This window comes from Dermochelys coriacea, chromosome 6 (assembly GCF_009764565.3).
Source record: "Dermochelys coriacea isolate rDerCor1 chromosome 6, rDerCor1.pri.v4, whole genome shotgun sequence".
In the NCBI taxonomy this organism is placed as follows: domain Eukaryota; kingdom Metazoa; phylum Chordata; order Testudines; family Dermochelyidae; genus Dermochelys; species Dermochelys coriacea.
Genome location: NC_050073.1, coordinates 107,384,032 through 107,407,888, shown reverse-complemented (window position 1 = coordinate 107,407,888; position 23,857 = coordinate 107,384,032). Strand labels below are relative to the sequence as shown.

The window sequence follows — 23,857 nt, the reverse complement described above, 5'->3', positions numbered from 1 at the left end:
GTACATTAAAACATACAGTACAAACACCCACAGTTAAAGTGGCTTAGATAAAAGGTTTTTTTTTAAATGGTACTTCACTTCTTGTGTTCGATTAGATTCTTCCAGAAATTTTAGAGCACTTAACTGAATTCCAAGAGATGTCCAATGTTAGTTAAAACAAGAAACATCTCTGTTCTCTACATAAAAACGTCCAGAAAGAACTTGGGTCAACCATGTATGAGACCATTTGTAAATACATATGTCTGATGGGAATACTTCCTTAAACAGGGCCTGCCTAGCACACTTACTGAAGGAGTCTTCAAGAAAGCAAGGGACGCTCTACTTCAGGTAGGTTTATATACTTCTGACATTTCATTATGTTGCAGCCTTGTTTAAATTTCCTTAAAAATAAACAGTTCAAGTTGTGGAGTGGGTGGATGTTGATTCTAAATGATGCTGTTGCTTATGTTTTTCTAGTGTGATCTCTTGGTATTGCAGCAATGAAAGGTGGTGGGGAAACTGGATAGTTACAAAAATTTTTTTCCAGAGAAATGTCAAGAAAGGTACAGTGGATAACATAGTGATCTGCTTTATTTAGACCTATTTGTTTTAGTTTTTAGATCCATATGATGGTGATTCAGAAGATGCATCAACCCATTCGGATTGTAGTTTGAATTCTCTTAATGATATAAACTATAACAGAGTTACACCTTTGGTGCACAATTTGCCAGAGATGGTGGAAGACATTTACTCTTCTGAAAACACAGAGTCCCTACATAGGTCTTCAAATTGGGTCTCCCCAATAACAGAAATCTGTGATGTCTATATGCAGCCAGTAAATGACCTTAAAATTCAGATGGAAGTTATCACTAAAGAGAAAAGTGATGTTCCAGTAAGACTTTCTAGGCCATGTGAACGTTCCAGAAACTCTGGAGTACTTGGTTCTGCAATGTGGCTGACATCTGACTGTTCCTTACTCATGAGTGTTGATCCTTCAAAATATGCTGGAGTCCTAGAAAGCCCAGTAACCACTACTCTGCAACAACCCATGTTAGCAAAGTCTGATGGTGAAATACAATGTGTGACCAATCAATCAAGAGAAAACTAGGACTTCCATTTGTAGAGGGTGTTGGTGAAAAGCTAAGAAGAAAGAAATTGCGTTCAACCTAATCTAAGGTACATATAGACTAATTATGATCTGGAATTCCCTCTGTTTAAATGTATACTATAGTAAATGAGAGATAAGACTTCAAAATGTCAACTAGGTCTAGCAGTACCCTACAGAACATTAATGCTTGTGTAGGGGAATTGGAGCTAATATAGAGCTGTACCAGTCATTGTGATCAAACGTGATCCCATCAGCATACAGTACTCTGCCTTCAGTCCTGTTCTTCCCCAGCAACCCAACTCCTGCGCCTGTGGCCAAGTACTTATGCATTGTTTAAGCAATAAGCTACAATAGATGATATGCCTTAGCATTGTATATTAACCTGTGCTATTGCTGCAGGGGTCAGGCCTTCTCATGACATGGTGGTTGGAGAAATGCATAGCTTCACAAATAACTAAACTGAAGTAGTGTGGTGGTGATTCTGAATAAGAATAAGTAGCACTCATCATATTGTTTCACCTTCACAGTGACCACACATCTTCAGCGAGACCTATGTTTGCTTCCTGCAGCTGCTTTGTTTCCACAGTGAATGATCACCTGCAGGTTCAGCCTTGGATAACTACCAAAATAACTAAAATCACACAAATCAGAAGTTTGGGGGAGCAGATAATTCTCATCAACTTTCGTTTTTCAGGGTCAAACTGACTTTCCCTTTTATTTGGGGTTGACAATGAACTCTAATAGAACCTGTTTCTCTAAACTTCTCTCCAGTACTGTGCATGCCAATGTGGGTTTATAATGTAAATACCAACAGTTCTTCTACAATGAGGGGGTTTTATTTTTCCTTTAGGAGAATGATTGATTGATTTTTCTCTTTCTCAAACCTGCTGCTAAACAGAATGATCAGGGCCAGGATAATAAATAACCATTTTAATTCACATGGTTACCTTTTTTGTTGTTGTTGTTGTCGTCGTCGTCGTCGTCGTCTACCCTTCCATATAGTATGGGGGGGCAGGCGGGCATAATCTAGAGAAGGAGAAAGGGCTCTATAGAGCCCCATTGCTCAGCACTAGTAAAACTGTTTGCTACTGAACAAATGTAGAAGTATGGGACTTGCCTATTAGCAGGAAGAAAGTGAGAGAAGGGTATTTTGTTGCAGCACTACCCAGAGCTACAGGGATGTTTGTTTTAAACTTCTTTTCAAATCTACTATCCCCAGTATATAACCTGTTTTATTACAATTGAAATAAACTACTTTAAACCAAGCCTGAACTTTATTGCTCTTCTTTATTAACTGTATTTTCACAAGGTGGAGATGAGGGGAAGTGTGGCAAGTGAAACATGTAAAATAAACCTATATCAAGAGTTCTATTAAACATCATCAGTTAGAACCTTCATGTCTAGGTCCCTCTGTAGCCTATCCCTACCCTCCAGCCTATCTACCCCTCCTCCCAGTGTCCTCTGCAAACTTGCTGAGGGTGCAGTCTACGCCATGGTCCAGATCATGAAACTGGCACTAGGATTAGTGCCTCCCACTACATCTATGGAGTATCTCCATAGCAGCATAAGCCTTGTTCTTTAGTCAGTGCTAATCAATTTTTTTCTAAATTCCTCTATCTTTCAGTTCTTCTGTAAAAACTTCTTGGACACAAGTGCGTGGTGTGTGTGTGGTTTTTTTTTTTTTTGTTCTCTAGATTTCATCTCAGACAAATTAGAGATGAAAAAAGACCTATGTCTAGCTCACTGGGCTTTATTTCTACAACTGCCAGTAAGCTGAAAGTTGCTACTGGAGACAGTGAACAAAAGCTCTTGAAATCTGGATCTCATGGTCCATCTCTTCAACCTGCCAAAGCTCGGGCACAATATCTGAAAACCCCCAAAGTGTGGCGACGTCATTTAAGCTTAAAATGCTGGAGGATTCCTCATAGCATAGATCAGTATCTACCTCTACCAAATCCTAGCCCCATGTTAAACAGAAAAAATTCAGAGCCCCCATCTAGCTATGTAGAATAGAAATAGGCTCAGGAGGCCAGTAGCTCTGTTCATGACCCCTCAAGCCTGGCATTAAACATCTCTCAGCTTTTTGCTGATGATTATTTTTGTTCTAAACGTTAGAAGTGCATGTAACATAGATAACAGTGAGTGAAAAGAGTTATGGTCCTCACTTTCAGGGTCATTTGACACATGCCAAGCCTATATGTGTCAGTCAGGGAAGGGAAGTAACCCAGTCTCCTTCCATCTCTCCTGCATTTCATATCTATAATAGTGTCAAAGGGCTTACCTTTGATTTACCTCAGCAACTGCATGAGACTATATATTTCAGGGTGAAGCTTTTCCTCACAGTTTAAATTATTTTCCATTTCATTGCCTCTAGCACCACCCTAAATATTTGTGGATAGCCTTTAATATACTGTCAAGTGGTCTGAAACTCATAAGTTATCTATACAAGGCCTACATTTAACTTACAGCAATGATCAGTTTAAGTATACAACAGCATCTTTAACATGTAGTTTAGGGGTCTATATCATGGCAGGTGTGAATGCACAACTCAGCTATTTTAGTAGAAGCTGAGAGACTACCAACAGAACCTAGCTCTTAAAGTTTTTTTTCATTGGTGCTCTAGAATCTCTAAAGCAGTGCTCATCAACTGAATCATAAAAGGGTTTCAGCTCATCCCCCTGTAATTTGGTCTAAGTCTGGCACTCTGGAGAAAGTTGCCACTTGCTTCATTCCTCCATCAAGGCAGCAGGGCTCGGGGTCCTCACATAAGAATCTTAGTGAGGCTCCACCAAAAGCTGATGCTACCCACCCTCCAAATGGAAGACACCCCGCACCCAACAATCAAGCTGCTGGTCAATGACAGGCTCCTTGTACTGTTGCCAGACTTGGCACGCAGGTCACAAGCTATGTGGTGCCATCAGCATAAGAGGTACAGTTTCCCAATACAGTGCAGGTTGTGCTTTTATCCCCCAAGTATACTCCTGCATATGTACCTCTGTGTAAGCATGGCTCATTGAGTTCTGACAGCCACATGATCAGCCCATACAAGACCTGTGTTGCCCTGTGTACAGGAGTTCAGAGGTCTCAGATGCCAAATAGGAATACAGAACAGCAAAGCTCTTTAATTACTAATGCAAATTTTGTTATGCATTTGATATTCAAATTACCTGAAAACCACAGGAAGTTTAGATGGATACTCCATGTGGCAACATTCTGCAGTCCAAATACCAATCTCATTTGATGAGGCTTTTAGAAGGCTTAGGGGCCTTCTAGTAAGCTTTAGGGCATGAGGAAGTCGTGCACTTCACTGGAAGGAATGTTAGAGGCAACATCCATGTTCAGAACTCACATCCCACAAAAAGCTCCTCGGAGGCAGAGAATGGCAGATTCTGTGCATGAGGAACATGGATCAAGTGAGACAGTATTCAGAAATTGCAGGTTGTTTTGCTGCCCTAGAAATTTCTGAAGATAAAGGAGCCAAACAAGTAACAATCTAGTAAAGAGGTATTTTGAGAGCAGCAGAGTTTAAAATGTTAGCGACTACTGTGTAACCAAAAGCTATTTGGTTGGGTGAGTCAGATTTTTGGGTCTGCCAGCTTTAAGTGTCCCTTTAAGGAATGAACAGAATAAAACCACTATCTTTAGCATATGCAATCAGAAGAGAGACACCTCAAGGTATTTGCCATAAGAAGTTTGGTAGGGCTATTAGCTTATGTCAATGATGCCACTCTCAGAGGTAGAAATAATACCCATTCAAAAAAAATCCCAAGTGGATCTAAATTCAAGTGTCTGCAGGCATGTTGATATTAATGCAAAGTTACAGTAACCAGCACAGTGGACATGAGTGAGGAAGTATCACTGGAGGTGATGAAACTGTTCTGAGAGTTAGCATTCTATGTACAGGATAGTTCTCACTTAAGTATGCAGGTGGTTCATATCTATTCCATGTAGATTAAGCAATTAGTGCAGTTCATCGCGCCTGTGTAATAGTAATATTGGCATGACATCTCCCTTGCCTTCCTTTTTAAAAAGCAGTGTTTGCTCAATTTCAACTTGTTCCACTGAATTAATTTGGGCTTTTCTTGTTTCTGGTTACAGGTGATTTATACAGGAGATCTGCAAGTTAAGTACCACAAATGGTAAAACTGGTTTCTTAGTAGGTTAGCATCATTCATTATTGAAGACCTGGGTAATGTTTCACCATCATTCTCCATTCCTTGAAAATTTAAAAGCATTAATGGAAGTAATTCTCTAGAGCAAGTCATGGCAAGAACAATGCTTTTAGAAATGAAATAAAGAACCACAAATCATGCTACAGAATTTATTTAATGTAGTAGGCACCATCAAACATTACCACATATAACTAGAGCCATCTAAAAACCACATCCAATTCTCCCTCAAACCATCAGTATCACCAGAAATCCTGGCAAGAAGCCTAGCCTCTAGCAAGTCAACTTTACACCAATCCATCTGACAACTTAATCATGCCCAGGAGGTTAAAACTAACACTGTAGACTAGATTAAAGACACTGAATTTTACTACTATTTATCAGTTAGAAAACGTTATTTTGTTACTCTGTGCAGAGGACTGCAACACCACATTCATAGAAACTGCGAGGATCTTCCTTGGTGGCTATTTCAAAGTCAACAGTGAAGATCAGATCAGCACGGGTGAAGTTCAGATAAACTGGTAATGTAACCTGGAAAAGAAGTTAGGTATTTATTAAAATGTGGATAAGACAGATGAATGCAAGATAAAAGTCAAAGGGAAGACAGCAAAGGTCCCCACCACTGGAAATTATGAAGAGACATTCCATATTGAACTTTGCCCATCCTTCCCCAACCAAGATCAACGGTACTCCTAAGAACGAACTCCCAGCCTGCCAGGCTAAAGTGTACTTTTTATAATACATTTCTAAGGTGGTGTTCAGCCTTCTCAGGACCCAATGCTTCATGAGTTTACATTTCTTGATACCCCCCAGCTAGCCACAAAGAGAGGGTGGTAGCAATACTGGATCTGTTTGCCAGACTCCTAGGAATTGTAACCCCCAGGTTGAAAACTCATATTGGAAAGGAACATCTGTGGTACCACAAAATGTAAGACTAATGAAATGGAAGCAGGTATTGCCCCATTTTTATTCTAGGGCACCAGGGAAAGTAGAATTTAAAGCTGATGAGCCACTACTGAAAGGAGTCACAGAATGACAAAACATTTGTCTCCACATTACTTACCACATTAGCCTTTTTATCTGCATTTGTCTGCTTGATCCAGCGAAGCTGTGTTATGGGCAATATAGTTGAGATAGCATTTGAAAGGGACAGTTTATTGTTACTGCATGTAGCTCCCTGAAGCTTCAAACCTGTGAGTTAAGTAGTATGAAAATGTGAGGTCTTTTCTGAAAGTGAAGTGTATGCACATTTAAAGGAAGTTTCCTTTTCACTCTATTTCAAGTCCAGCGGTAGATTCACCCATCTAAAATGTGGTAATTGATATTTAGACCTACGGTTAAAATGGGAGACCTAATTTATACAGATGAAAAAATACTCCAGAAAAGGTAACAGTGAAGGCTACTAGAGGAATAAAAAAAGCCACCAGAGCACTACCTCTAACATATTGACTGCTAGTTATTTCATTTTTCCATATGCACTACTACTGACAATGTTCATTCATAAGGATTCTCAACCCCTATGCACTAGCATAGCAAAGTTTTCCATTATCATGTTTTTAAATAATTCAGAATCCCCCATAGAAATTGACTTCCAATACTACTTCTAGTGCAACTGCAATCAAACTTTCACTGTGCTTGTTAACTCCCTTCGGTGTTATGTATCTGATATAGTCCGTACCAGCATTTTTACAGAAGATAAATACCCAGTGTTAAGGGCTAATAGCTCCTATTTCCTTCCCTTCCACCTTGTAAAAAGCACATCAGCTAACCTGTGACTCCAAAACTGCAAGCATCCAGGACTGCATTCTGAGTAGTTGTAACATTGACTTCTAGACAAAGTTCTTCCAGGGACCAGCTGTTTGCTTGAGCCACATATTGTCTTGTAGCAGTAATATAAGCCTCAGGTACGAACAAGCCACCCAGGCACACATGAATGTTCTATTAAAAGAATTGTATGTTTTAGAAATTTCTATAGTAGCTACTGCAATGGCACTTAGCTGCATTCAATATCTATTTAAATAAAAAGTTGCACTAAAATATGGACCATCTTGCAAACTATGTATGGCATGTTTCTTCAGATGAAGATTTACTCTCAAAGGGATAGTTTCCTACTAAAATACACATGTAGAAACAATTTTATGAATCCTAAAGTCTGTTTTATAGGAAAAAATTAGCAGTTTCAGAAGAGTTCAATATTTGTACATAATTCTATGCATATATATATAAGTAGAATTAGAAATACAAATTTCCTAATGTGTCAACATTTCCCACAAGGCTGTGCTATACGGTATTATCTTCTTTGAGTACATGCAGCATATTCCATGCATGTGCCCACCGCACCCAAAGCCAGAGAACTTTGCCTAGCAGTACCTATAGAGGCTGGGCTCATGTCTTGGGGACACCTCCTCTGGGTATTTAAAGGCAGCACCTCCCTGATCCTCCTCAGTTCCCTCTCATTGCCCATGGCTTGAATCGGAGCTCTGAGTGTTGTTCTCACCTCATGTTTTAGTATCAGTTTCTGAGTGTTATTTCTTCTAGCTCAGCGGTTCTCAAACTATGGGTCGGGACCCCAAAGTGGGTAGTGACCCCCCTTTGAATGGCTTAGACTTGCTGAGGCCCCGGGCTGAAGCACAAGGCCCACTGCCCAGGGCCAAGCCAAAGCCTAAGGGCTTCAGCCCTGGCAGCAGGGCTCAGATTACAGGCCCCCTGCCTGGGCCTGAAGCCCCTAGGCTTCAGCTTTGTCCCCCCTGCCCAGGGCAATGGGCTCAGGCTTCGGTCTCCCCTCTTGGGGTTGAGAAGTAATTTTTGTTGTCGGGGGCGGGGGGGTCATGGTGCAATGAAGCTTGAGAACCCCTGTTCTAGATAACAGTAGCTTAAGTTTTGTTAGTGTCAATATAGTGTTTGAATAGCAGGTTGCCCTCACCAGGGTTCAAGCACCATCTGTCACGTGAGGGGCCATCCTCACACAAAGTGTTTGTGGTGTCTCAGTGAGGGACACATTATGGAATGGTGCTCCATTTGTAAGGTTTTTTTTGGTTGTTTTGTTAAAAAAAGGATTCAGGGGACTCCCTTTGGTGGACAACTGTTCAGGGAACGTGTACCAGGGTGTTCCCTTCACCCGGTTTCCCATTGACCAGGACTACTGTCACTGATGCCTTCTTAATAGGCTGGGGAGCACACCTGAGTTCACAGAAAGTTCTAGGCCTGTGGTTGGAACAGGAAACTTCTCTGCAAATCAGTGTCCTGGAACTTTGTGCCATCTACAGTGCCTGTCAGAGACATCGGGGACTTAGCATGCACATCCTTAACAATGTCACCATGATGTATTATGTGAACAGACAGGGGGTGCATACTCCAATGTGCTGTGTCAGAAGGCGATCAGACTCTGCCAGTTTTGTATCAACAAAAACAATCACTGTGGCTTGCCATTTACCGAGAATCCAGAATCACCTGGCAGATCCCTCAGTAGAAATTTCTCCTTGAATTACGAGTGGTCTAAAAAGCCCTGTGTCCTGCGGTACCTCTTTGCAGTTTGGGAATTCTGACCTGTTCAAGACAGACAAGAAATGCCATCTATTTTGCTCTTGAGGGTGTGGGTCTCAGTCCAGGCCTCCAACTGATGCTTTTCATCTGATGCTGGGAATCAGCACTCCTGTACGCCTTTTCCTCCATTCCAATCATCCTGGAGGTCATTCTCAAGCTGAAACTGGATCGTGCCAAGCTCATTCTCATTGCTCCAATGTGGCAGAAACAATATCAATTCTCTGACCTCAGGTTATTGTCCTCAGGTTATTCGTTGGCCTCCCATATCTCTTTCTCTTCACCCTGACTTCTTCCTTTCTCCCTTTTTGTCAGAAAGCTCCTTTCCTTGTGGCAACATGATCTGCTAGGACTGTGTGTGAACTGCAAGCTCTGATGGCGAAGCATCCCGGCACACAATTTTCCAAAAACAAAGTAACCCTGTAGTCGCACCATAATTTTTTATCTAAAGTGGTTCTCAGTTTTACTGAAACAAATTATATATCTACCAGTGAAAGTGGCAAAGAGTCCTGTGGCACTTTATAGACTAACAGACGTGCATGACATGCAACTGAAGAAGTGGGTATTCACCCACGAGAGCTTATGCTCCAATACATCTGTTAGTCTATAAGGTGCCACAGGACTCTTGCTGCTTTCACAGATCTAGACTAACACGGCTACCCCTCTGATACATATCTACCAGTGTTATTCCCTGAGCTGAATTCAACCTCAGATGAGCAGCATCTTCACATTGGATGTCAGGTGATGTTTAGCCTTTTACAGATAGAACTAAATGTTTCCTTTCTTCTTTTCATCTGTTTCATATGTGAACCAAATGAAGGGGCAAGCCGTCTCTTCACAGATGATCTCAAGGTGGATAACTTTCTACATCATGACAGCATATAAAGCAGTTCAGACTGGGCCTTCTCAAAGGGCCTGGGCAATGGTGATGGCATTTCCAAGTGATGCTCCTATATAAGGAATTTGCGAGCTGCCACTGGAGCCTGTGTACATATGTTTAAAACCACTATGCCACTAATGCTAAATACAATCAGATGAAACCTTTGAGAAGGTAATTCTGCACTCCTTGTTTAAACATATTCCAAACCCCACCTCCTGCAAATACTGCTTGAGAGTCACCTACATGAAATTCATGGATGTGACTACTTGAAGAAGGAATTACAGTTCAGGTAAGTAACTGTATCTATTCTTCTAGATGTTATGCAGATGTGTACTTCCACAACACACCCTCTGCATCGGAGTATGTACTCTTGATATTTGGTGCAAAGGAATGAGGGAGGTTGGGGGTGCACCAACCTTATACAAGCACAGTAGAGGCTAGGGTCACAGGGCATGAGTGCTGCCCCTACATGTACAGCTAGTCAAAATTATTTGCTTTGGTGCTCTGGACGCACAAACACCTACATGGAATACATGGCTGCATCACATTTTGAAGAACAACAGTTACAAACAGTAAGTAAGACTATGTCTACACTACCATGGTAAGGCGACCTACACTACACAACTCCAGCTATGTGAATAATGTAGCTGAGTCGACATACCTTAGGTCGATTACCACAGGGTCTGCACCTGGGCGGTGGGGGTCGATGTCAGAAACTCTCCGGTCAACTTACCTTACTCTTCTTGTCGGGGTAGAGTACAGGGTTGATTGCAGAGCACTCTGCTGTCGATTTGGCAGGTCTTCACTAGACCCGCTAAATTGACCGCTGGTGGATTGATCCTGGCTGTAGTGTAGACATAGCCTAGCTGTTTTTTCCCATTGCAGCAACTATTCTGTGTGTATGATCTATAGCTAGGTTTGGAAAATGGCAATTTTTAAACACAGGAAGTCATTCAGGAAACACCATAATATACAAGCATGTTTGAAGGGGTGTCCAGGTAAGATTTCTGATAAGCTCCTTAGCTAAAGCTTTTCAATGCTTTTTATACTAACAGTTAGATATAAGCAGTTACAGACTCATGTAACCCTGATTTCTCAGAATTTCAGAAAAGCTTTTAATGAGAAAAGGCAATACAATGCAAGATAGATACCTTTAGTTCTTTAGCTCCACCAGAAGCAGCTGCCTGGGAAATATTCTGTAGTTGTTAATGCGTTCACTGAAGTCGGACACCCACTGATAACAGTCATCGCCAGCAGGTACAGTGTAATGAGACCAGCTACGAGGCAGAATACCTAGATAAGACGTATCCAAGGTAAGAGCTCTGTATGGTATGAGTTGGATTACACACTATTTCCAAATGCAATTTTACCCTTTCAGTGGCAGCCACTTCGCTATTACTGTGTTTTACAACAGATTTTTATACTACCAGCACAATGGGGTTCTAACCTAACTGGGACCAGAGAGTACAAGCGTAACATGACTGAAAGACAAACAGAGTTTCATGACATTATAGAAAGCTATCTAGTTTTCTAAAATGTGTTCTGCAGATGAATATTTAAACAGAAATTACTGTCTGAAGTACAACTACTAACAAAATCCTGGAAGACATTCATTAGTAAGTTCAACTGCATATACACCCAGGTCTCAAAATACATCACAGCTAATTTTAGAATTAAGCCTTTTTCAACATGGAAGACAGCAATTTTAAAAGGTTTCTGCACAGGGTACCACCACATTTATCCTTGGGTCACAAGGCAAAGACTATTTATTAATTTAGTGTACAATAGTTCTGCTTAAATTGGTATCTCAACCACCAGCATATTCCACTGGATTGGTACAAAACGTCCCTTTTCATCATACTGCCAATGTATGAGCAGAGAAAATAAAGCCAGGGTAACTTCTGGAGTTCCCTCTGATAATTTTGTTACAAGTGAGTGCTTAAAACTTAAGGTTTAGATGGAAACTGGTTTACAGTCAATTAACACCAGGCTCCAACTGTTTGTTTCAAACTCAGCAAAATCTTATTTTTTGATACCAGTCTCAGTTTTAGTGCTGCCAACTCAATTCTTTTCCAAGTCACACAGTATAGATGTCTTACTTAAATCTCCAGTTCCTTGACAGTACATGAAAGTTCATCTTTCATTTAAATAGTTTCTAGCTCCCACAGTTGCAGAACAAGGTTAAAAACCACAATCCAAGTGAACCCCAAAGGCAGAAAACCTAGACTGACTTGAAAAAAAAATCAAATTTTTAAGCCAGTCTCATGCTATTTGAATGCTTAGGTTGGCAATACTGCAGTTCATATATGTCACAGAACCAACCTCACCATTTTGACTTCAGAATTTTGTATTAAGCAAGAATAGTGGTTTTTCTTTCACCTGGTCAGTGCTGAAAATGAGAAGACATCAGCTGATGTAACAGGATTACTGGGAAAGCATTCTAAAAAGAGAAGCTTGTTCAAAGTAATATACCTTTCACCAAATCGTTTATAAGTATATGCAAGTAGTTGGTCTGTTTCTTCTTGCCTTCACAAACCTGAACCACATCGGCAAGATCCTGATGGACATCCTGAAGTACTTTGGCTCCCATTTTCACCTCTCTCTCAAAGAATCGGAACAATGGATTCTTATTTAAGCAAGGAAAAAAACAAGATGAGCATCTTCTGGTGGGAAAAACTAACTTAAGCCCTGCAATGCTGAAGGGCACTAGTTGGCTGCCCAAATCCCACATGCATTATCATCAACTGTTAAGGTCTCACCATAATGTATTTTTTACAATGCACTTCCTCCACCCACCCCAAGATGCAGCTGCCCCACAGATGGTAGTTTAAGGGAATCGAAGCAAGCACTTCATTCCCTACTGACACCAACTGCAGGTGGGAACAACAGTGTGCAAGCTGCCTGCTGCAGTATGGCCTGATTACTACAAATTCCTATTCCTTTCTGTATCTATATCCAGAGCTTAAGTCCATAACATGATCTAAACAGAGAAGTTTAATATATAATCCACATGTGAATCATTCAACAACCTAGAAACTGAGACTCTCCCTAAACTCTCTTGCTTGTAAAACAACCTGTCTCATACTAGCCCTCAGAGCTTTATGGCTCCCTTTCATTATTAGTACCCACTCCCATTTAGCAGAAGCCTCAGTATTAGCTACCACCCATCTTTCCAATGAGGACCAACCAGAGATACTATCTCTGAGCCAACATACATTCTACAGTTCACTTGAGTGATCGGACGTGTGGTGTGTAGATGCTGCACTTACAGCACCTCTGGCTCAGGAAGCAAGAGTCTAGAAATAAACTCTTCTACATGATACCTTCCCAACCAAATGGAAGCATTACTCTGTCATAATTTCTTAAACCTAATTACAACAAAGAAAAGGAACACAGCAAAGAAAAAGAAACAATATCTTGTTTCAAAGTCTACTATACTACTTGGATCTAGAAAGATCATTTTCAGGCTGCAATCTGAGTAGGTTTCAGAGTAGCAGCCGTGTTAGTCTGTATTCGCAAAAAGAAAAGGAGTACTTGTAGCACCTTAGAGACTAACAAATTTATTTGAGCATAAGCTTTCATGAACTACAGCTCACTTCATTGGATGCATCTGTGGTGACCTAGAATCCTATTTTGATGCCTCCGACTCAAGGAATATTTCCAACACACCTCTGAATCTAACCCACAGAGAGCTGCCTACCATGACTAAAAAAGAAGAATTCTGGTGGACTCCTCCTGAAGGTCGAAACAACAGACTGGACTTCTACATAGAGTGCTTCCGCCGACGTGTACGGGCTGAAATTGTGGAAAAAGCAGCATCACTTGCCCCATAACCTCAGCCGTGCAGAACACAATGCCATCCACAGCCTCAGAAACCACTCTGACATCATAATCAAAAAGGCTGACAAAGGAGGTGCTGTCGTCATCATGAATAGGTCGGAATATGAACAAGAGGCTGCTAGGCAGCTCTCCAACACCATTTTCTACAAGCCATTACCCTCTGATCCCACTGAGGGTTACTAAAAGAAACTACAGCATTTGCTCAAGAAACTCCCTGAAAAAGCACAAGAACAAATCCGCACAGACACACCCCTGGAACCCCAACCTTGGGTATTCTATCTGCTACCCAAGATCCATAAACCTGGAAATCCTGGACGCCCCATCATCTCAGGCATTGGCACCCTGACAGCAGGATTGTCTGGCTATGTAGACTCCCTCCTCAGGCCCTACACTCCCAGCACTCCCAGCTATCTTCGAGACACCACTGACTTCCTGAGGAAACCACAATCCATCGTTGATCTTCCTGAAAACACCTCCTAGCCACTATGGATGTAGAAGCCCTCTACACCAACATTCACACAAAAGATGGACTAAAAGCCATCAGGAACAGTCATGGCAAACCTGGTGGCTGAATTTTGTGACTTTGTCCTCACCCATAACTATTTCACATTTGGGGACAATGTATACCTTCAAATCAGCGGCACTGCTATGGGACCACATGCCCCACAGAATGCCACATTTTTATGGCTGACTTAGAACAACACTTCCTCAGCTCTCGTCCCCTAATGCCCCTACTCTACTTGCGCTACATTGATGACATTTTCATCATCTGGACCCATGGAAAAGAAGTCCTTGAGGAATTCCACCATGATTTCAACAATTTCCATCCCACCATCAAACTCAGCCTGGACCAGTCCACACAAGAGATTCACCTGGACACTACAGTGCTAATAAGCGATGGTCACATAAACACTACCCTATGCCGGAAACCTACTGACTGCTATACTTACCTACATGCCTCCAGCTTTCATCCAGACCACACGATCCATTGTCTACAGCCAAGCTCTAAGATACAACCGCATTTGCTCCAACCCCTCAGACAGAGACAAACACCTACAAGATCTCTATCAAGCATTCTTACAACTACAATACCCAACTGCTGACGTGAAGAAGCAGATTGACAGAGCCAGAAGAGTAACCAGAAGTCACCTACTACAGGACAGGCCCAACAAAGAAAGTAACAGAATGCCGCTAGCCATCACCTTCAGCCCCAACTAAAACCTCTCCAATGCATCATCAAGGATCTACAACCTATCCTGAAGGATGACCCATCACTCTCACAGATCTTGGGAGACAGGCCAGTCCTTGCTTACAGACAGCCCCCCAACCTGAAGCAAATGCTCACCAGCAACCACGCACCACACAACAAAAACACTAACCCAGGAACCTATCCTTGCAACAAAGCCCGTTGCCAACTGTGTCCACATACCTATTCAGGGGCCACCATCCTAGGGCCTAATCACATCAGCCACACTATCAGAGGCTCGTTCACCTGCACATCTACCAATGAGATATATGCCATCATGTGCCAGCAATGCCCTCTGCCATGTACATTGGTCAAACTGGATAGTCTCTACGTAAAAGAATAAATGACACAAATCAGATGTCAAGAATTATAACATTCAAAAACACTTCAATCTCTCTGGTCACTCGATTACATACCTAAAAGTGGCAATACTTCAACAAAAAAGCTTCAAAAACAGACTCCAACAAGAGACTGCTGAATTGGAATTAATTTGCAAACTGGATACAATTAACTTAGGCTTGAATAGAGACTGGGAGTGGATGGGTCATTACACAAAGTAAAACTATTTCCTCATGTTTATTCTCCACCCCCCAACCCCCACTGTTCCTCAGACGTTCTTGTCAACTGCTGGAAATGGCCCACTTAAATTAGGAATGCATCCGATGAAGGAGCTGTAGCTCATGAAAGCTTATGTTCAAATAAATTTGTTAGTCTCTAGGTGCAATCTGAGTAGGATACCTCAACCACATTTGTATAACCCTTACTCTTACAGACCAAAATATGTATTTGGCAATCACCTTAATATTTTCCACTGTTTGTTTAAGAGGATTTAGAGTTTGTGGGATAAGATGGAACCAGTTGGAGGCTGTGTGTGCAGTGTTCTCATCCAGGATGGATGCCCATCTGAAGTTGAATCTGTTCTTGACTTCTTCTCAGTTTCTGCATAAACTAGATCATCCTCATCCTCTAGCATCTGCATTTTCAGCATTTCTGATCATATCAATACCTGAACCCAAAGAATAAAGGAAGCAAAGCCGAAAAAAAGTGAAAAAAGTGTGGGGTATCAGTACAAGGAAAGTGTGAAAGAGGCATTAGTGGATTACATTAACACTTCTGTGATTGCCACTTATTTTAGAATAATTCTTAAGTATACTATTTAAACAAGAGTAACCGCTCTTAGTACTAGAGCTAAAAGTCATAGTCTCACTTGTGTAGTATCTTCCTGTCCACTAAAATTCTAAGCAAGTTTACCTTTCAACCTTAAGAATTCATAGACATTTATTCATTATTTTGTGGAAGCTGATATAGCTAATACACGTTGAGATACTTGTAACTTTACTATTTAGTGTAACTCAAAAAGATACTTGTGTCTCATCTATTTTGAGCATTAAAAAAAAAGAATTTGAAGTTTACATAACCTGTAAGCACACAAGAAAGTCAAATACAAGTTTTACCCTGTGTGGTGAGAAGAACTTTTTCTGCATTGTTTGGTAAACCAAGCCAGGATGGGGTTTGTGTATCTGGCAGCAACTCAACCCATTGGACAAATTCTTCACGTCTGCAAGTGAAGTTGTGGCAGTAAACTGAACTAAGTTAATTATCCATAATCTCACGCATTTTAATAGGTGACCAGGAATACATTGCCTGGCTAAATACCAATGCAAAAAATACAACTTAGAGTCCAGCTTCTCAGAAGGAAAGCAAGCTACTAAGGTGAGACCAACTGAAATTTGAGGTTGAAAAAAATACCTGATTCCATCTGGCATTTGAATATCCTTATGTCCATCAACCTTGCACGCCAGTTTGAATTCACTATCAAAGCTCAAAGTGGTAAACAAACGCTCCAGGAAAGTGTTTAGCAAATGCTGATCAAATTCATTATCAATGCGACCTCCATAAATGGACTGTGCCATCAATGTCTTCAGAGCAGACCATGGGATCTTATCAGGTGAAATGTTTTGGCGGCCCTGACAGTAAAGACAATTTAATTAGAATGTGAAGATTCCCCCAAAAATAGGGAAGTTGAGTTTGGACAGTTTGTTTGATTTTGGCTTTCATTAAACAGTTGAAATTTTGTTTGGATATTGCTTGCTTTCAGCTAATCTCGTCAGTGTTTCAGATTTATCTGCCCTTCATTGAACAGTAACCACAAGTAATCCAAATGTTACCTTGTATTTAAAAAAAGATTATGAAAGAGTAAAATAATCAATTACCTTTGCTGTATCATCCAGCCATGTATCTATTGTGTCACAGGCAGATCTCAGATCAGATTCACCAAATTCATATTTCTTGGACCAGCCAAGGGGAGCATATCGCAAACGTTCTTGAATGATGGCATGGAACCAGGCAAGGAGGAAATATAAACGAGCACGTTCATTGGAGACTAGCATGGAAAAAGAAAATGCATCATTTCTCCACACTAAAACCAAAGTGATCAGAATTTATGAAAAAAGAAACCTGGCTTGCTACATTGCTGGTGAATGTCAAATGTTTAGTAAACACAGCATCTCCAAGTTTTATTGTATCAGATCTCAAAAAGCTTAACACATAGCTTCTTATATGCATGCTTGTTTTAGTCAGGGTAAAGTGAAAGCCTCTGAAAGCTGGTTGCTTTACAGTAATATCAGAAGGCATAACATTAGTTTAATGTGTGATAGACCAACTGAAAGCTATGAAGTTAAAAAGAAACTTTCATAAACAGTTTTCAGTTTCTGAGTTCCCATAACTATACAGAAACCATTGTCTCACCTTGCATATTCTAGAAACAGGAATACTACTGAATGTCCTCAGCATGTTTGCCTTTACACCAGGAGGAGGTTCAAACACAAAGATCCGACCAGCACGTAGCAAATTCACTGGCACCTAGGACAGAAGAGCATCAGTTACACCTTGAGGAATGCTCTCTTCTATGAAGAATGTGATATTTTGAACAAGTTTGTTAACCTACACTAAGTTTTTTATTGTAACAGAGTATCCTCAGTCTTGCAATAAGATGCTGAAACTACCAGGAGTATGGACTTACAACAAGAGAATCATATACAAATCTCCCCACTGTATTTCCACTGATGCATCTGATGAAGTGAGCTGTAGCTCACGAAAGCTTATGCTCAAATAAATTTGTTAGTCTCTAAGGTGCCACAAGTACTCCTTTTCTTTTTGCAAATACAGACTAACACGGCTGCTACTCTGAAACCATATACTTTAACATGAATTAAGAACTAAGGGCCAATTACTTTCTACTAAGAAATAGGAAAGGATGGGAAGATGTAGGCAGACTTTTCTTCCCTGCATAAGCAGGGAGACAGGATATTTAGAAAGCACTTGATATTACTAGGAATGGGGGGAGCAATACCCTAGAAAGCACCAGGCAGGATTTTGGGGACATTTGTTCCTGCTCCTGCAGATGCATTCCAAAATGCACCCTTTCTCCTGTCAAACTAAAGCCATCATGGGGAATGCTGCACTGGTTGGTAGGATTCTTGTAACAGTGGACACTGGAACAGCACTTAGACTTGCTGTGCCAGTCGAAGCCAAACTTGGTTTCAGTTACCTTGGGATTTATCTCCATTGTAAGGAAAAGTCGGAAGCAAGCATGAGGTTGTAAAGAATGCAGCTTCTTCTCTAGCTGCATCAACCAACCAGGAGCCAGATGGACATTCTTTAGCATCACCCACCTACAAGAATATGGTAACAGAACAGTAACTACCTTGTTATTCACAGTTTTACTGATATAAAAAGGACAGAACATACCTGCCAGATTTCACTGCTGTGTTTATTGCCTTATCTGCTTGCTTAAATCCTTCAGCAGAGCCTACAAGCAAAAGGTTATGGTTAGCTCTAGAAACTCAATTGGCTTAAATTATGTTTATACAAGGTGGTAAGAAATAAGACAAACATGATAACTGCCTGGAACAATTTGTTTTTTTTAAATTAGTAAATGTTAATTTCACCATGGACACACACAAAGATGAAAAAAAGTATTTGAATCAATAATAAACATTTACAGACAGGCAAACAATAAAAATGTTGCTTGAAGTCAGATTTAAGGATATTTACTTTGTATATTTTGACAAGTGATGTTGACAATTTGTGTTTATGATAAAGCTTTCACTTTTTGAGTCCCAAAAATGTCTGTCATCAAAAATGTCTGTCATTAAATAAACTGTCTCCCTCCGTGATTTCCCTCCACTGAAAGTTTTAAACTGTTAAGTTTCTTAAAAAACAAACATCAGTATCTGTCAAAAATTATAAAAAATGAAAGTCAAGTTCTGCCAAACCTAATGATAATGTATTCTTACCTATAGCAATAGAGATAATCTGTGTGTTTTGTTCAGCTGCAAGATCTTCAACATGGCCACTGGCATCATAGCCAGGTACAGAACACATCAGTACAGGAGTATTAGGTTTCACCTATAATCCAAGACGTTTAAACAAAACATTCACAATTATCATAAGAATAAGCCATATTGATAATTATGCATCTCCCCCAGATCTGCGTGGGGAAGATAAATTCCCTTAATTCCTTATACTACTGTAATAAACTGTTCAGCATAGCTTGTAAGTTGCGTTATATTGCAATGCAGGTGAGTCGCATCATACATGCATTTAACTTATGCAAATTCAATTATACGCACTCAGCAAAAGAAAAAAAGAAGAAAAATAACAAGATACCTGTAAATAGTGCGGGTGATTCTGCCCACCTTTCCACTCAATGAGCGTATGCCCCAGAGTGAGCATGAGATGGGAGACGTGAAACTCAGTCGGTCTCAGTTCCAGCGTGCCTCTCATAGTGAGAGTATCTCGCCGCGCGGAGTGTGATTCTAGTGGTTAAATATACTGTACCTATTTTTTGTACAACATGGCCCCTTAATGCAAGCCAACTACTTCATCTGGTGCTCAACTGAAGAACAGCAATCTGTTCCAACAGTGGAGGAAAAACTGGCTGTGTTGCACTTATTGAGAGACAATATGTTGGTCTCCAACGTGGCGCGTAAACAGGCCGCAACGAATCTAGCCATTGTGCCATCAAGATTCGAGAGAGAGAAATTCATCAAGCGTGGCATTAAGTGCTCCAATAACTGCTAACGTGACGAGCTAGGTGCGTGATAAACTTTAGTGAAGATTGAAAAGGCATTAAACTTATGGCTGAAAGACATGAACCATAAACGGTGCCTATCTATGGCACACTTTGTGAGAAAATGATCTTAGCCTCTATGTGCTGTTCAAACCTCCCGCCGAAGAGGGACAACCTTCTGATGAGAAGGAATTCAAAGCCAGCCAAGGCTTAACAGTTTGAGGAACTGCTTCAACCTCAAAAACGTGCAGACTACTGGTGAAGCTGCAACTGCCAATGAAGAGGCAGCAAAAGCCTACCCCGAACAATTAAAGAAAATCATAGAAGAAAAGGGCTATCTTCCGGAACAAGTTTTTAATGCTGATGAGACTGGGCTCGTCTGGAAAAAAATGCCCAACTGCACTTACACTTCGAAATCAGAAAGACAGGTCCCTGGCTTCAAAGCAGCTAAAGACCGTGTGACTGTGTTGTTTTGTGGCAATGCGGCTGGGCATTTAATAAAGCCGGGCTTGCTCTACAGGGCTGCAAATCCCTGTGCCCTAAAAGGCAAGAAAAAAAATCTCCTGCCTGTGTTCTGGCAATCAAATACAAAGGCTTGGGTGATGGCAGCATTATTTCTAGATTGGTTCCACAAGTGTTTCATTCTGGAGATCAAGCGGTACCTCGAAGAGAAAGGACTTGACTTTAAAGTGTTGCCGATTGTAGACAATGCTCCTGGCCACCCTGTGGCACTCCAGTTTGCACATAATGATGTTGAAGTCATCTTTCTCTGCCCCCCCAATACCACCTCCATCCTCCAACCTCTCGACCAAGGCATGATTCACTGTTTTAAGGCCATGTAAATGAGGCTTACGTTCTCATGGATATGTAGCGCTATGGATACTGATCCCAATCTTAAATGTGATAGAGTGTTAGATGTCCTTCAACATTGCCAATTGCATAACTTATATTAAACAGGCAATGGATTCAATCAAGCCTGAAACAGTCAATGCATGTTGGCGAAACCTATGGAAAGACTGTGTGAATGATTTTAGGGGTTTCCCAACCATTGACAAAGAAGTGAAATGCATTGTTCAGGTGGCCAGGCAAGTGGGTGGTGATGGCTTCATCGACATCCTTGAGGAAGAAATTGAAGAATTAATTAAGAGCCATAGAGAAACATTGACTAACGAAGAGTTAGAAGAACTGATAAAATCATCTACAGAAGACGAAGATGATGACGATGAACAGGAAGAGCCAGCAAGCTGGAATCTTCATAATTTGCTGAAGTGTTCCAAGCAGCGAAACACTTGAATGATTTAATTTCTGAATACGACCCCTCTATGGAACGAAGCCTCAAAATCACATGTAGTATTATGGACGATTTGAGGCCATATCAAGAAATGTTTGAGCAGCTCAAGAGACAACAGTGACAGTTGCCAATCACCATGTTTTTCAAGGAAAAACAACCAGCAGTAGATGAGTCTACACAATCAACTTCTTCAGCTGAACCAGAGCCAACCACTTCATCTTCGACTCACTCTCTGTCACCCAAGCTCTTCGTCACTTCCGTCTCCTGGATCAACATCAAGCCCTGACAAACCCCTGTAATTACCCACCTGCAATTACCCCCTGTAATTAAAAATACAGTACTGTAAAATTATATTTTGCATATGTACTCTTTATTCTATACTGTTCATTACTGTGTACATTATACATTTACACATATTACCGTACAGGATTGTATACACAAAACCATGTACAGTATACTGTACTTTATGGGCGATTTAAGGGATTTTCAAGGATAATTTTGACTATACGTGATTTTTGCCTTACACGCTGATTTTAGAACCTAACCCCTGCGTAAGATGTGACTCCACTGTAGTTTTAGCTAAAAAGGATCCTAGGAATACTGTACTCCCAGTGCTGAAGCCTATAACGGACACCCATCACCACAAAGTGAGGCAGAGCAGTCTGATGTGCCACCACCAACAGAAATGTATGCCCTCAATACAATGACATGTTTTAAAGCAAAGTATTTTCATTCCTATAATTTACCTCAGTATCTACAATATGTGTCAGATCTAATGGCTGCTCCATAATAGACATAAAGGATTCACCAAGGTTTGCTGAAACAAAGGCATGTGCCATGGCCAGCAGACGATCTGGACGGAATGCCTGGATCAAGAGCAAACGATGAACGGCCTGCCCAATAGGGGCTAAAATGAGAAAAAGAGAGTGTGTGTTATTGTTCCTGATGCTTAACAGGTCATAATAATTTGATAATTTTCTTCCCAATCCTTGAACTGTGTTAATCAAATTATTGAAGAAAGGAAAGACTTAGCAAAATTACAGCTTTTAAAGACTGAGATACAAGCTGCTAAATGCAGTATTCTAGATTGAAATTCACATAATGGTAATTGTTGTTAATCAATCTCACAATCAAAACAACCTTCTTAGGATGGAGTTAATCTTAAACTGATCTAGGCATATTTATCAATGTGACCATTAGGCTTACACACAGTACTCTTTTCAGGTTGTGAGCTCTTCAGTGTCTAGTACAACAGTACCCTAATTTGATTAGGGCCTTTCGATGCTTTCACAATGAGTTCATATACAGAATCTAAAGCCTATACAAGTGTTGTCATGAAGTCGCTAGGGATTTCAGCAAAAAAACAAAAACAAAAACCCAACAACCCCAAAAAACATGCTTTCCTGCAGCATCTGCAACTAAAGTGTTGCAATATTGTGAAATACGTAACACATGAAGAATGATAGACTATTAAGGCAAATAACTAAGTTGTTGTTTGTAGCAGAAAACTTTTAGCTTGACAGTATCCCTTGTTAAGTTTTTGTCCAGATCTACTGACTGTTTACCTATCATTTGAAACCTATGTGCTCCAGTGATAAAAGCACCATGGGAAACTAGTGTAGTTTATCTTATGCAAATTCAGATCCCATAGCCAAAGAGTTTTACAGCAGCTACTAAAAGTGACCTTAAAATCCTCCCTTTAGAAAAAAAATGTTGGTTAGTAACAATGTATAGCAATTAGACAGCTGCGTCAAAGAAATGCTCATGATAAATAGCCTATTTCAAACAAATTTTGCATGCAAGTGCTGTCCCATGTGATCTTACAGATGAAAAAGATTAAGCAAAAGAGTGGCAGTTTTCTTTTAAGTTTTCACCAATCCAGAGCTTTAGTTTCCTTGTAGCCACCTATAAATATCTACACTTAGCATGAACTGTCTTAGTTTCAGTAAATACAGAAGTTGAGGCAGTGGGGGTGGGGGGTGGGAGGGAGGAGAGAGGTAGCAATAGTTCTAGTCGGAGACCAGGCAGGGTCAGGAAACTTGTAACAAGAGAGCCTTGTACAGAGTATTGTTACAGAGCACTGAGTTAAACCAGGCTGGCAATGACCAAAGGGCACAGATGCCCATTCAACAATCTATGTACAGTGGATTGTAGGATAGTTTGTTCCTATTGTGGGACACCACACTGACTATACTGGAACCAATTTTAACAGTGTTTTGAAGAGACTATTTGAATGTGCCTCTTTTACTTATATTTGCAAAAAAACTGCACTCATGTAAAAATTCTGATACCAAGTAACTGACACCCTTTTTGTGGGCAGTCTGAGGGGGATATTAAGACAATGCCCCATCTTGGGGCAAAGACCCCATGGTAGGGTAGAGCCAGGGACAGGCTGCACAGTCATTACTCATGCTGCAATTGTTTTGTGGATTGAAGACTTCCGTTTTCAGACCTATCAAACTTGCAGTTTTCATAAGTGCTAAGTTCTGAGACTTTAATAAAGGGCTAATTCTATTCAAGATTTAAATTGGTAGCAATTGCCAGAGTAAGAGTGCAACTGAACTTACTTGCAGGTTTTTCTTCAGACCAAATGTATGGCACAGTCTGCTCTAGTGAACTTCTCTCCAACCAGATACAGAATTGTTGTATTGAAAGAAATATTAATTATGATGCATTGTATATGACACTTAGGATTCCATTCCAGCTGTAAGATCTTCGGTATGGGGACTT

General features: G+C 40.7%; 1 protein-coding gene and 1 pseudogene across 7 annotated transcripts in view; one reads left to right on the top strand and one right to left on the bottom strand.

Annotated features, from left to right (window-relative positions):
- LOC119857571 overlaps nt 1–23,857 on the top strand; it is a 255,525-nt gene that overhangs the window by 4,229 nt on the left and 227,439 nt on the right. For 2 of the 7 annotated variants that reach the window (XR_006281995.1, XR_006281998.1), the window contains 3 exons: nt 268–327; nt 593–1,155; nt 1,615–2,025. Coding sequence is in view for 3 of the 7 variants with exons in the window: in XM_043516383.1 (XP_043372318.1) it covers nt 268–327; nt 593–1,087 (555 nt within the window). In the remaining 4 variants the exon portion in view is untranslated. Of the gene's footprint in view, nt 1–267; nt 328–577; nt 2,026–5,185; nt 5,246–23,857 lie in introns of those variants that run through there. The other 5 variants (XR_006281997.1, XR_006281996.1, XM_043516384.1 and 2 more) reach the window with 4 other exon arrangements.
- The window catches only part of LOC119857337, a 92,716-nt pseudogene continuing 74,253 nt past the window's right edge, over nt 5,395–23,857 (bottom strand).